A 13675-nucleotide genomic window follows, 5' to 3' on the forward strand; every position below is an offset into this window, starting at 1 on the left:
ATGCATTTGGTCAACGATGCCATTGACGAAATTGGTTTCACTCCATATCATTTGAAACTCTTCTTCCTTAATGGTATGGGTTACTGGACCGATACTCAATTGACATACCTTGAAAGTTCAGTGAGAACCTTTGTCAATTACCAATTTGGCTACACCTATGCTGTGTCCAACGAGATGTTGGCTGCTGGTCTTTTGGTCGGTGCCATTTTCTGGGGGTTTTCTGCTGATTTGATCGGAAGAAAGATAGCTTTCAACCTTTCGTTGTTACTTTCGGCTGTCTTCACAATCATCACTGGTACCATGGGAACCATGGCTTCATACTGTATCTTTGTTTTCTTGCTGTGTTTCGCTGCTGGAGGTAACTTGGTACTTGACACTTGTGTTTTCCTTGAATACTTGCCTCACAAACACCAATGGCTTTTGACATTTTTCGCCTTTTTCTGGGGTATTGGTCAAACCATTGCTGTTTTGCTTGCATACGCTTTCTTGCCTAACAACTCATGTTCATCCGCTGACGACTGTCCTTCTCACAAGAACAGGGGCTGGAGATATGTCTACTATGTCAATGGAGCCATTGTGCTTGTCATGGCTATTTTGCGTATCACTGTCATCAGATTAAAGGAGACGCCTAAGTTCTTGGTTTCCAATAACAGAGATGCTGAAGCAGTAGAAGTTTTGCAATCGATTGCCCGTAAATACAACCGTCAATGTTCTTTAACTCTCGAACAATTGAATGCTATTGGAGAAGTCAAGTCCAGTGACGATTACAGAAAGCACTTAAACGTCAAGGGCACTTACACTTTGGTTAAGCACCATCTCACCATCTTGTTTGCCAACAGAAAGACTGCCAGACTGACGATCTTATTGTTTCTCTCTTGGTTCCTTCTTGGGTTTGCTTATCCCTTATACTCGTCTTTCTTGCCGGTATACTTGGCTACGAGAGGTAATAATATTTCTGCGCCAGATGTACATGGAGTTTACCGTGACAATTTGATTAGTAACGTGTCTTCCATGGGTGGTCCATTCATTGCTGGAGCTTTGTTGTATTTCTTTCCGGCCTTGGGAAGAAGAGGAGTCTTGTGTATAGGTGGTCTCGTCAGTATGGCCTTCCTCTTTGGCTACACCCAGATCAAGAACAGAGCCCAAAATGTGGCTCTTTCGTCGACTTCATTCCTTGCCATCTATATCTACTATGCTGTGTTGTACGCTTACACTCCGGAAGTGTTGCCCTCAGCAGCAAGAGGTACAGGTAATGCTCTCAGTATTGCTTGTACTCGTGTAGCCAGTTTGGTTGTGCCAGTCATTGCTTACTTCTCTGACACTAGTTCTGCAGTTCCGATCTGGATCTGTGGTGCGTTTGTTGGAGTGATTGGTTTGATGGCATTGTTGTTCCCATTCGAACCAAGTAAGCACAGAGTTGTATAATCAATTTCTGATTGAGTGGGAAAGATATCAATATCGGGAAACACTTGTAATTATTGCTTGGGGTGTACTATATGTCAATTAATATTCAATATTGGTAATACCGTTATTATTCATCCTCTATTACTACCTAATTACTAATTAACAATTTAATACTTGTGACTTACATGTAAAAAGAGCATAACTACTGGTACATTAAGAAATTCTACATTACCACCTCTATTCTTGAAATTTTATATTATATTACAATAACTTCTCTGCTCGTCGCAGCTACTGAGCAGCCTTTAAACAGTACATTCTAACAGGGTATAATTCCTTAGGCATACCTTTCTGTACGTCACTGGCTATTAACTTGAACCCGGCCTGGATGAACAAGTCCCTGAATTTAGGATCTGTTCTCGTGACAGAAGAGTCGGTCTCGTCAAAAATATCATCCTGAGGAGCAATATTCTCCTTGACTATCATAGTACCGTTGGGCATCAAAGCCTGTCTGCATCTAATCCAGAATTGCACTAGTTCGTGATCTGGCAATTGTCCTACGCACCATTGGCACCACACCAACCAATATTTGCCAGTCTTTTCGGGTGAGGGAGCCCAGTCTTGCATTCCAATGTCATAGATATCTCCCAACTTCCCCTTGTTCGCCACTGCAACCAATTCGTTTTGCATTTGTTGGACGAAGGGCTTAACTGGTTCCAAAAGGTCAACCTTGTCACTGACTTTCCACAACAAATCTCTGGTTATTCTGCCAATTCCAGCTCCCATATCGATGGTCAAGCGTTGCTCGCCTTCAGGTAAACCCATTCGCGTCTGGAGCTTTCTTAAAAATGTGCTGGAACCTATGATATCGGCCTTTGGAACTGGAGTCTGTTCTCCAAAGCCTCCTAGAACACCATTTACCGAGGCTGGAACCGATGACCAGTACTCAATAGCGTCGTTGTAGTTGATATTGGCGTCGGCATCGCCATCTGTCTCTATCTGGCCAATATCGTATGGGTTTGGAGCAGCTTTTACAGGCATTTTTGCGGTTTCTGGGGTGAACTATAGAAGTTGAAAAATCGTATGGACTTCTGATTCTGAAAATTTCAATGCTCATCTAGGTGTGTCGCAAAAATTATTCGACAAAGATGCGACAAAGGAAAGTGAAGCATCTAATTGGAGCGGCGGAGAGAAGTGACGTGACAAACAAGAAGGTAAGAAAAGGATGAAATCTGGCTTGGTGCTGTTGGTTTCAGATAGAGTTGTATGAGATACTTTGTGTTGGTGTTGGAAAGTGTGGGTGTGTCCGATAATGTACGGTGCTGTAATGGTTGCGAAAAGTGATAAAAGACCAGAGAAGGGGCCATACCGAAATATATAAGCAGTCTCCGGTGGCTTCCCACCTTTGACCAGTACGATTCTTATTATTCGAACTGGAACTTAGGATAATGTAGAGCTCTTCACCATTATCTGGCGTAAATTATTGAATGTACAATGTGTGGCTCGAGCTGAAGAGAATACACACTGTACCAGTTTGTGGGATTACTACTATAACTCAACTAGTCGACAGACGCTGCTAAGTCCTTATCTATCTGATCTGATCTGTTCCAAGTAGATCTGTATCGTTCTTGCCTTCTTATTCCAGATGGTGATTTTTATATGGTTAATCTTCCTTGCGTAATCTCATCTTTAGTTGCACCCATTTTCGTTTTGGCACTTTTTTCAGTGATTTTCAACTCGAGCATTTTTTTCTCATTTGTCTATTCTTATCTCTCAGCCCAAGACAATCTGACCAATTATCTCCTATCTCTCGGCTGGTACCGATCTGGTCCCTCCGTTTTGTATCTACATCCTTTGTGTGTCTTCATCTACTTCACATCTTCGCTGCGCACTTCTCAAAACAGACAGCTAAATTGCTCACACTAAGGGACCAAGCTTGTCGTGCACTCCACCAAACGGCTGGTTAGAGTTGTAGATTTGTTGGCTAACAACATCGCCAAGGTGTAGCAGGGAGCAGAGCTTAGGCTAGAGTTTTGTGGTGTGGTCTTTAGTACTGACTTGACGTTTTTTCAAGGGGAAATTTCTCATATTGCCATCTCTGCCGAATAAACAATTCTTCACTCAGCTTTGCTCATATCTTGGCCAGAAGAACAGGATTGATTGATACTAATAGTTTGGTTTTATTGGTTGATTCCATTTGCTCTGTATTCTGTGCTCATCCCGACTGCCACTTTCAGCTCTTCAATATTATATAATCAAGAACTACTGAAGAACTACAGAGACTACAGTCTAGGAAGCCTGACACCTCATTTTACATTGACTCATAGATTTTTCACTAGCTTGAAATAAGAACTAAAGATAATTTGAAGCTGGTTATCCTGTCCACTTATGGCTCCTCATCACCAACTTGCTTAAGTAAATCTTCAACTATACAATAGTCAACTACTCAGTCCTCGTAAGTTCTTGCTGTACCGATTTATGACTCCCACGCTCTAATCTACTGCAACATCTCGAGTCTATTCTAGCCGATAACTTATAAATTTCCTGAGTTTATGTCATGATCTTGATCGACGAAACAAAATACTCGTGCATGGAGTGCATCCGTGGCCATCGTTCATCGCTGTGTCGCCACCATACTCGACCTCTTCTTCAGGTGCGGTCCAAGGGACGGCCTAATGTTCATGCCAACGGGAATCCCAACCATCGGATCGCCGTTTTCGCGGAAGAAATATCTGATGACCAGAAGTTGAAGCTGCCTTCCCCGGTTACTGTGGAAAAGTGTAAAAAAAACCCTGTGATCATTCTTAAGGCTTCGCCCAAGCAAGTGATCGACTTGCAAAGTGGCCAAATCGTTGGACCTTACGTAGAAGATGGGCTGAAACTGGACATCTCCAGGCCCCCACCTCCCGTAATTAACAGTGATAGCTTCATCAACACCTCCACCTGTTGTGGCGGCAGTGGCATTTCAAAACCCAACAAGCAGTGTGGCTGTTGTTCAAATAAAAGCAAGCGTATAAACAAGTCTAAGATATTGAAAACATACATCTCGAAACAGTTGCTGAAACAAAAGTCCCAGATTCGAGCCGATTATGAAACTAAATCCACCAAAAAATTCGAATTCAACATAGTGAAGTCTGAACCTGTGTCGCTGACAAAGGTTTTGTCAAGTAATGACTCTGAGCAGATTTATGATGTAGTACCTGTGCCGTCGTGTTCCATCCCAGGCTCTTGCTGTTGTGATGATAGTTGTTCCTGTGAAGGCTGTGTAGTACATGGAAATACTTCAGCTAGTGAGATCAGCAAGTTGCTTCCGGCTGATTTCAGTTTGCACAGCTTGAACATCGACATGGTTAGTAATGTTAATACTGTCAGAAATAACCTCACTAACTTCAATAATGGCATCTCTGACGTCAATGATATCAACAATAATAAAAATAGCACTAATGGCAACCAAGATACGGGCGCTAACGATTCCCCCGATAACCTCATATTCAATTCCCTTCCTGACGACTTTTCTAATTACATCAATACGACTTTACCTACATTGGCCGCAAACCCGATACTTCATTCACAAACTCTACCATCAGTTCCTAATTTGTCAGGAAATGGCCAAAAATTCGACAGTCCCAACGAGGACGACTCACCCAGTACTGCTTCCTGCAGCTGTCCACCCAACGATTGTGACTGTTCCAACTGTGAAACTCATGGTATTATAAATGGTCACAAATTGGACGAACTCTTCGCTACAAATAATCCCATGGATCATAAAATGATCTCCTTCTTCACCGAATTGCTGAATCCCATAGACATGTCTGGCTTTGACAGTGTAGCGATTAAAACAGAAAATGAGCTTTCTTTTGATCAGTTCAAACAGATGTTTGGCATAGACCAAACACCGTTGGCTAATAATGGTGATACTATCAGTACTGGCTTTCTGAATTATACTAGTAGCAATGTACTGGAGCCTTCCACATTGTCCAGCAGCAGTAGCGGCGGATGTTGTTCGAAAAAGTAGTTCTTGTATATATAGGCAATACGATGCTGTGTATTATAGAGGAATATAATAGAATTTCTTGAAAGCCTAAAGTTAGAAGAATGTAGTGGTTTATTTATTCATTTCAACGAACAAAATAGACATGTTTATACTTATATTGTCTTTCATAATTCGTTAAATTCCATATAAGTATTCAAAATCTTTCGCAGCCATATATGTCACGTGCTAAGTCCTGCATTTAGTGCATGTTCATTTTTCAACATCAACTGGATTTTTCAGTATCAATTCTTTCTCCATTCTCTATCCACATCTCCAAACACCAAAATAGCGGCCATGGCAGAGACCGTTGACGTTTCCTATTATCTCGGGGCACAGGCGGCGGAGATTGGAGCCATTTTGGATGTTCCATTATCCAACGGGCAGATTGTCTCGATCAACTTAGTGGATGAGCTTCCAGACGACCCTGTAGAGTTGGAATCGTTTTTAGAAGGAGAGAACTGTTCGAAAAAGTACTGGATCAGCGTAGCTAGTGCCTATGCACAATTAGGAAAGCTAGAAGAAGCACTTCATATTATCCAAACGGCGTTGGACAAAAATCCTGCTCATTTTTCTGATGAAGACAACAAGCTGTTCCATTCTTTCTTGGTTTGGCTCTATTTTAAGTTCGTTTCTCATGGGATCGACAAGGAAAACTACTTGAAGAAAGCTGGCTCTGAAATCAACAGTCTTGCTCAACGTATCCGAGCTGATAACTCAACGTCCACAACCAATTCTACTTCGAATTTGTTGTCTCAAGCTGTATTGCTTTTGTTCAACGGCAGAGATGATGAAGCGTTGGATATCTTTGACAAGATTTTGCGCATTGATCAGAATAACTGTTTTGCACTTTTAGGTAAAGCTCGTGCCGTCTTAAACAAAACCAAGAACTATGCGGCTGCTTTGAAGTTGTACCAGCAGGTCCTCATCTTGAATCCTGTGATAAAGCCCGATCCCAGAATCGGCATTGGGTTATGTTTTTGGTTCTTGAAGGATGACAGAATGGCGGTTCAGGCCTGGAACAGAGCCTTAGAGATTGATCCGACCAATTTGAAAGCCAAGGTGTTGTTGAACTTGGCCAACTTCCAAAAGACGTTCATCAACTCTTTGAGTGACGATGAGTTCTTGGAAAACTACAAGTCGTGTTTATCACAGTTGGCTAGTAACCATAAAGAAAGCCCTTCAGAATCTTCCATTCTTTTAGCATTGGCATCGTACTACTTCTCCAAAGAGAGTTACGATGTAGTTAGCAGTATAGTAGCTAAAGTAGTCAAGAACATGACTGGGGACGAGAACTTGACTCGTTTCAATAGCTTCAGTAAGGTCTCGAAGTACCAGTCCAATATCTTGTCCGAGTGTGCTGCCTGGTTGGGTCGTATTGAATTCGTCAAAGCGAACTTTACGCCCGCCTCCAAGTACTTCCAGGAAGCTATCAAGTTGAACGACGCCAATTTGCTTGCCAAGATCGGGTTGGGTCAGTCTCAATACAATCGTGGCTCTATTGAAGAGGCTGTGATGACATACGAATCAATTTTGAGAAGTAACGTCAAGTGTTTAGAAGCTAACTACGCATTGGGCTTACTCTATGCAAAGCAGAAATCAAGAAAGAAGCAACAGGCAGCCATTCAGATATTGGAAAGGTACATTAGATTGTCCAACAACTTGGGCTTATCTGCCAGTCATAAAGATGAAGACGGTTCGGAGTTCTTGAACAAGGAACCAATTACATTGAATGCGTATTTGGTGTTAAGCAAGCTTTATGAGACAACCGATATCAACCAGTCCTTAAACTACTTGAATAGGGCAATAGAGTCAAGAAAGCAGATTGGCAAGGATGTTCCTTTGGAGGTATACAACAACATTGGGGTGTTCAATTTCATGAAACAGAACTACGACGATGCTGCCGCTCATTTCCAAACAGCTCTTGATATCGTCAAGAACACTGACCAGTTTGTCAGTGCTGACGGAGATGTCATGGTAGACTTGCCAACCGATTTGAAAATCTCGTTGACTTACAATTTGGCCAGATCCAAGGAGATATCGAATGAGTCTGAGGCTATAGACATCTATGAGCTGTTGTTGGCAGAGTGTCCTAACTACTTCTCGGCAAAGATCAGAATTCTTTTCTTGAACTGTGTCACTTCTCACAAGCTCAGCAAGGAAGATATTAAGGTCGAGATCGACCAGTTGTTGGCTGTGAACGCCTCAGACTTGGAGATTAGATCCTTCTATGGCTGGTTTGTCAAGAACTTTGGCAAGAAGTTGGGATTAGCACCAGATGCTGATACAAACCACCAAAAGGATACGTTAGTGGAATATGATTCGCATGACTGCTATGCTTTGATATCGCTAGCCAATATCTACTGTATCATGGCCAGGGATGTGAAATCAGGCCTGGAAGACAAGAAGAAGAAGTACTATGTAAGAGCCGTAGAGTTGTTTGCCAAAGTGCTATCTGTGGATCCAAAGAATGTCTATGCTGCACAGGGTTTGGCTATAGCATACATTGAGAACAAAGATTCCGTTAAAGGATTGGAGATCTTGAGAAAAATCAGAGATTCATTGAACGACATCTCCATTTATTTGAACTTGGGCCATGTATTGGTAGAGTCCAAACTGTATGGCAAAGGTATCGAGAATTATGAGCTTGCCTTGGGCAGATTCACAGACGGAAAGGATTCGCGTATTCTTTCCTTCTTGGGAAGAGCATGGTACTTGAGAGCCAGTGCTGAAAAGAACTTGAACTTCTTCAAGAAAGCCATAGAGTATACCGAGCTAGCCTTGGACTGTTCTACTGGGCCCGGTTCTTCTATTAGATTCAACTTGGCATATCTTCATTTCCAGATAGCTGAATTGATCACCAAACAGCCTGTGGGCCAAAGAAAGATAGATGAGATCGAGGCTGCTATTGCTGGTTTGGAATCAGGAGTAGCAATCTTGAACGAGTTGTCTTCTGAAGACGAAAAGCACCCACCTTATCCTAAGGCTGAGTTGAAAGCCAGAGCCAACTTGGGATCGACAACGTTGTTGAACAGATTGAACGGATGTCTTGAAGAAACGAAGAACAGCATTGCTGCGATAGAAGAGAAGATTGAAGTCGCCAAGAAGTTGAGAAAGGAAGAAGAAGAGGAAAAAGAGAGACTTGAAAACGAAAGACTTGCAGCCGTTAAGGCCAAGGAAGAAGAGCTTGCTAAGGAAAGAGCAATCTTGCAAGAACAGGCTCAGCAATGGGCCGAAGAAGCCAGAATGAATATTGTAGTAGAAGATGACGAAGACGAGAAACTCTTTGACGAAGAGTCCAACAAGGACAAGAAGGAGAAGAAGCCCAAGAAGGTCACAAAGGGTGCCAAAAAGAGAAGCAGAAAGAAGGCTGTTATTGACGACAGTGAAGAAGAAGAGGAAGAAGCCTCTGCTACTGACTCGGACGTTGAAGCCAGCTCTCCCAAGAAGAGGAAAACAGAAGAATCAAAACCTTCTTCGAAGAGAGGAGGAAAGAAGAGCTCTCTTTCTTCTGAATTCATTGCTGACAGCGACGAAGAGTTGGATGATGATTTGTTTAACGAGAATGGTGAGGAGGAAGAAGAGGCTGAAGCATCTGGTGCTGAGGAAGAAAACGGAGAAGTCAACGGCCAGGCTGCTGTCAAAGATGATGATGAATAGTTGTACATTACTGATCTATAAGTATTATAATCTAAGATACATGTGTTATATTAGTTACCAGACGATAATGATGTTGTAAATCAGTTAACCGAATGATGACCTGTTTAAATAGCCTAACGAAATCATGAATTTGTACTGAAGTGAACCAAGAAATGCCGTAGGTACGTTAATTAGTCACTTCATTGTATACAAGTTAACCATATCATGAATCGTTAGCAAGAGTCGGTAGTTGCATCTCATTAAAAGTCGTTGTGATTTCATTAAAGTAGACTCTATGGAGAGTTCTATTCTCTCCACCATCTTCTCATGTGTTTGTTGCTCTCCGATGTCATTTTGAGTAATTTCTTCTCAAACTCATCTAGTGTATATATGAACTCGTTGTTGATTTGTTTGTTGGCGTTTCCAGCAAAATTGCTGATCTCATAGGATCGTTCTTTCAACATTGCCATAGCCAAATCTACGAGTTCTTCATTATCGAACATGGAGCACCATTTTTCCACCATCTTATAGTAATTTGGAAGAAGTTTGTGCAAGTCAACAGCAGTAGGAGAAGTCTTAATGGCGTTTTTTACTTTTGTGGAAATGCAGTCGGGCTCTGAAAGATCAACAAAACTGTCGCCTGAACCTTTCAGAAGTTCACAAACTGCCAACACCTCTGCAAGCCATGTGGGAAGTTCTAGTTTCGTATCTTTCTGAATGGCTTTTCCCGGGTTTCCTTCGAGATATCCGAGGCCCGGAACCGTCATATTGAATCGACAGGGCACTTTTTCCGCATCCGCTAGAATTTCATCGAGGTCGTAGTAGTTGGACATATGAAGTTATTAGTGATGTTAGATGGTAGAAGTAACGATGTTAAAAAGTAAATGCAAGTGAAAAATAGTAAATATAAATGAATCTCATACTTAAGAATGTATGCAGAGCGCGACGCGATCGTTTAGCTTATATAAGCTGAAGGAGAAGTATTAGATATGGATGACGAGGGGATTGAAAAGCGAAGGAATCGATGGCGAAGCAAGACGAGAGTCCTTCGTGATCTTGGTGATACTTTCACGACGTTTCGCTTTCTGTTTTTGTCTGTATTTTGGGAATGTGTCTTTTGCTCTAGCTTGATTTCTGTTGATTCAATGGCTGCGAAATTAGAAAACGAGATAAGAACTGTTGGATCTACACCAGTTTAGACAAAATGGAAGATACCCTTAAAAGGCGAATTTACTCTATAAATCATTGGTGCTTTCTAGTAATCTCAGGCTCTTGAGTTTATACCATGATTTCGTAGGATTCTCTACCACAGATTTCTCGTAGTTGACACATCTAAGTCTTTTGGTACTCTTGCAGTTGGTAAAGGGGGCAGAGGATGGCTGGGATATAAACTCATATAAGCTTGGTGTTGCCTGCTTCCTTGTTTTCATCCACTTCACCGTTTTTATCATTCTTTCAGTTCTCATCTTACTTCATTTCTACCACCGTTTAATCAGTATACTGAAGCGTGTACCTTACCATTTTACCACTTATCTAAAATACGGGGTAATCCTTTAATTAGTGAAAATATTATATGGTCAGCTATTCGAAGAGAATTGTCAATATTTGCTTCTCGGATCTACAACCCACCAAAGTCCTTTTGTAAGAGTCTACTTCATTTGTTTGTCGTGTTTTCAGTTTCCATTGTGCAGCGGCTATCGGCGGGGTATCTCATCTCATCGCTTCATATTCATACAACTGAATAGAAATCGATTCCAATAAATAGACTATATCTGCAATCCACAATATCTACTATATCATTATACCATTATATACTACATTCCATATACTAGAATCATTCAGAAAGCTTTTTTACTTAGAAAAATTCAGTTTCCATCTTTCTGCTGATCACGATAATGACAGAAAAAGTCATAAAGACTCCAGCAAACGACTTAGAAAATCCTCAGCAGACGGGAGCAAATTCACAAATCGCAGTAGCTATCGAGTCTTCTCTGTCAGCTGAGGTTCTCCAGAGTCAGATTTCAGATGATGTGACACAACCAAATGAATATCTGCCTTTGTTAGGTACAAGTCATCTCAATAACGGCTCTATCCCAGATAGTAAGTCTACTCGAAACAGCGGTAGCTTTTTCAAGTCTGTAGTCAACTATTTGGATGTTAGGGATCCCAAACTTTTGCACTACATATTGCTATTGTTGGTTCTTCTTGTAGGGATAGTCTTCTATTCGTTGCGAAACATCCAGGAGATCATCTCGGACTCTGTGAACATAAACGTCCAGAGTGTGTCGTTGGTTTCGTTCAGTGATAACGGTTTAAACTCCCGGGTTATTGGAACGGTGTTTGTAGACTACGATAAAGTGTCAAATGTCTTCTCCAGGAACTTATTGAAGATCGCCTCCTTGTTTGTAGGCACAGTTACCATTACTGCTACAAAGGAAGTTCCTTTGTATGCAAAAACTGTAACTTCTGAGCGTCTTTTACATGCCGCAGATGCGTTACCACCGCCAGTCACTATCCACATTATGAACCATAGGCAAACCGAACTTGACATTGTAAGTGAAACCAACTTTGACAGCTATAATATGGCACAGTTGATGCGGGAAATCCAAAGTACAAGTGGTAAGACTGTGGATTTGGATGTAAATGGAGTGTTCACTGGTTATGTTGATGTACTTCTGTACAAGGTAGATGTAGATGGGATAAGCTTCTACCAGACCGTAAAGTTCACCAAGGAATGGTTCACACCAGCTATTGATGTTGAATCTGTAGATGTCAGTTCAAGCGAAAAAGGGATTGATTTATTTGCTCGAGCTGTGGTTGAAAACAAAATGGCATTCAACTTTGCTGTAGATCCTATTAACTGGGATATTTTAGTAGAGAACTGTCTTCGTGACTTTGTGGCTCTAGGGTCTTGGACCACTCTGGCGTTCGTTATTGAACCATTTTCGCCTATCAAAGTAGATATTCAGGGTTTGATCGCTTCAATTCCTAAACAGTTGCTAGAGGATTGTTCTGATAGACCCAGTGCTATCACGAGGATAATTCAGAACTACTTGGATGGTAAACCTATTGACATCTACTTGAGAGCTTCTCTGAAACAATCCCATTATCTCCCTGAGTGGATTCTTCGCTTGCTTCATAGTGCTCCTCATAAGATCAGCTTTATGATTCCTCGTGGAATGGTAGATTTACCTCGGGAAGTGAAAATTCAAAGTGCTGACATCTTCATTCCGGAATCAAAAGGAGATTCTGAACTGTTCGACATTTATTTGAGTTCAAATATCTCTGCTGTGGTTGATCTACCCTTTGATATCAAATTTGAGATTCCTAAGTTCAGGAACAAGTTTGCCTTGAAACTTGATGGGTCCAAGGAAGAACTCATTCAAGGCCATTCTGATGGCTACAATTACATGATTATCAAGAAACTAGAAAAAGTGCTCACTGTCAAAACAATTATGCTGAATTTGCATATCCAAGCATTAAGACCAGCTGAAGTCGGAACTTTTATCAATAATTTCTTTAACAAAGCTTCTGAGAGTAAGGATATTATTGGTGATGTAGAGGTTGACAATCTTTCATTGAATCTGCCCATTGGAGAATTCGAACTCTCCAAACTTAGAATTGATCATATTGTAGTTCCGACTAGAAGATGTGAAGTGCCCGAAGAAATGAAGCATGATGTGGCTGCTCATGAAGATAAGGAAGAAGAAGGATTTCTTGATCGTTTGTTGAAAGACATGAATGTTACAGTTGTTGACATCTATTACGTCGAGTCTTCTGTAGATGGTCTTAACATGGTGATGAATATTGAGTTGACTAATCCTACCAGCTACTCTCTTGAAATACCTAAGGAAGAAATCAAGGTGGGAGTTCTGTATAATGGTTCACTGATTGCTCATGCTATTGTTAGAGATGTATTCATTCCGGGTAATGAAAGGATAAACTTGACTGCTGAAGTCAACATTCTTGCTGAGTCTACGAAAAGCAAGTTGCTCTTAGAATACTTGGTGAGTTCCTACATTTCTGGACGAGAAAATCTCGCAGTAGATTTGCTTGATCATGAAGTAACAAACAACAAGGGGCTAGATGAGTTGATCAAGAAAATTTCGATTCGGAATTTCAAGATCCCCCAGGTTCATTTCGAGAGACACGACAATATGGGTGACTCCGAAATACTAGGAGAAAATGCTTCCAACAAATCGTCCCCTTTCTTACTTAGCGCAACGATCCATGTGTTGAGCTCTGAAATAGAGTTGACACTTTACAATCCAATAGCCAATGCCGAGATCAAGGTAGAGTTATTTCAGGCTGAAGCCAAACATGGCGAAGTTATTTTGGGCCACATATCTCATCAGGAATACATGATCGTTCCTCCTGGGATCTACAAGTCGCCGCGATTACCCATTAAGATCAGTCCTGGAGTCGGCATGGATGTGTTGCGGAAGGCTATCAACGGCGAACTCGATGTCCAGGTGATAGCTGTTTTCACGGTGAAGCTCGATGACTTCGAGGCCCAGTTGATGTATAATGGACATGGGATCCAAACTCTGATCAAACTTTAGGTACTGATAGAATGTGATTGAAGTTATTTTTAAAATGGCTGCG

At 41.4% G+C, this 13675-nt stretch overlaps 5 protein-coding genes across 5 annotated transcripts; 4 read left to right on the forward strand and 1 right to left on the reverse strand. All coding sequences in view use genetic code 12, as the record gives it.

Moving 5' to 3' along the window:
* Positions 1-1425, forward strand: PICST_36445 (inorganic phosphate transporter; the record flags this gene model as incomplete). Its single annotated transcript, XM_001384942.1, has 1 exon — positions 1-1425. One exon carries the CDS (start codon positions 1-3, stop codon positions 1423-1425), a length of 1425 nt encoding a protein of 474 aa, XP_001384979.2.
* Positions 1426-1650: 225 nt separating this feature from the next.
* Positions 1651-2448, reverse strand: PICST_83711 (predicted protein). The gene has a single exon (XM_001385256.1). The coding sequence runs from the start codon at positions 2440-2442 to the stop codon at positions 1693-1695; it is 750 nt and encodes a 249-aa protein (XP_001385293.1). The 5' UTR covers positions 2443-2448; the 3' UTR covers positions 1651-1692.
* Positions 2449-3426: 978 nt separating this feature from the next.
* PICST_67944 (predicted protein) lies at positions 3427-5484 on the forward strand. Its single transcript, XM_001384943.1, has one exon. It carries the CDS (start codon positions 3959-3961, stop codon positions 5414-5416), a length of 1458 nt encoding a protein of 485 aa, XP_001384980.2. The 5' UTR covers positions 3427-3958; the 3' UTR covers positions 5417-5484.
* A 228-nt stretch (positions 5485-5712) lies between these two features.
* On the forward strand, positions 5713-9924 carry CTR9 (protein required for normal CLN1 and CLN2 G1 cyclin expression). Its single transcript, XM_001384944.1, has one exon. The coding sequence runs from the start codon at positions 5729-5731 to the stop codon at positions 9089-9091; it is 3363 nt and encodes a 1120-aa protein (XP_001384981.2). The 5' UTR covers positions 5713-5728; the 3' UTR covers positions 9092-9924.
* A 1257-nt stretch (positions 9925-11181) lies between these two features.
* PICST_46427 (predicted protein) lies at positions 11182-13632 on the forward strand (the record flags this gene model as incomplete). The annotated part of the gene is made up of 1 exon (XM_001384945.1): positions 11182-13632. A coding segment is annotated over one exon (2451 nt), but the record flags the coding sequence as incomplete, so codon positions are not given.
* Between the last annotated feature and the right edge of the window lie 43 nt (positions 13633-13675).

The sequence above is a fragment of the Scheffersomyces stipitis genome, chromosome 5 (assembly GCF_000209165.1).
Source record: "Scheffersomyces stipitis CBS 6054 chromosome 5, complete sequence".
NCBI lineage: Eukaryota > Fungi > Ascomycota > Pichiomycetes > Serinales > Debaryomycetaceae > Scheffersomyces > Scheffersomyces stipitis.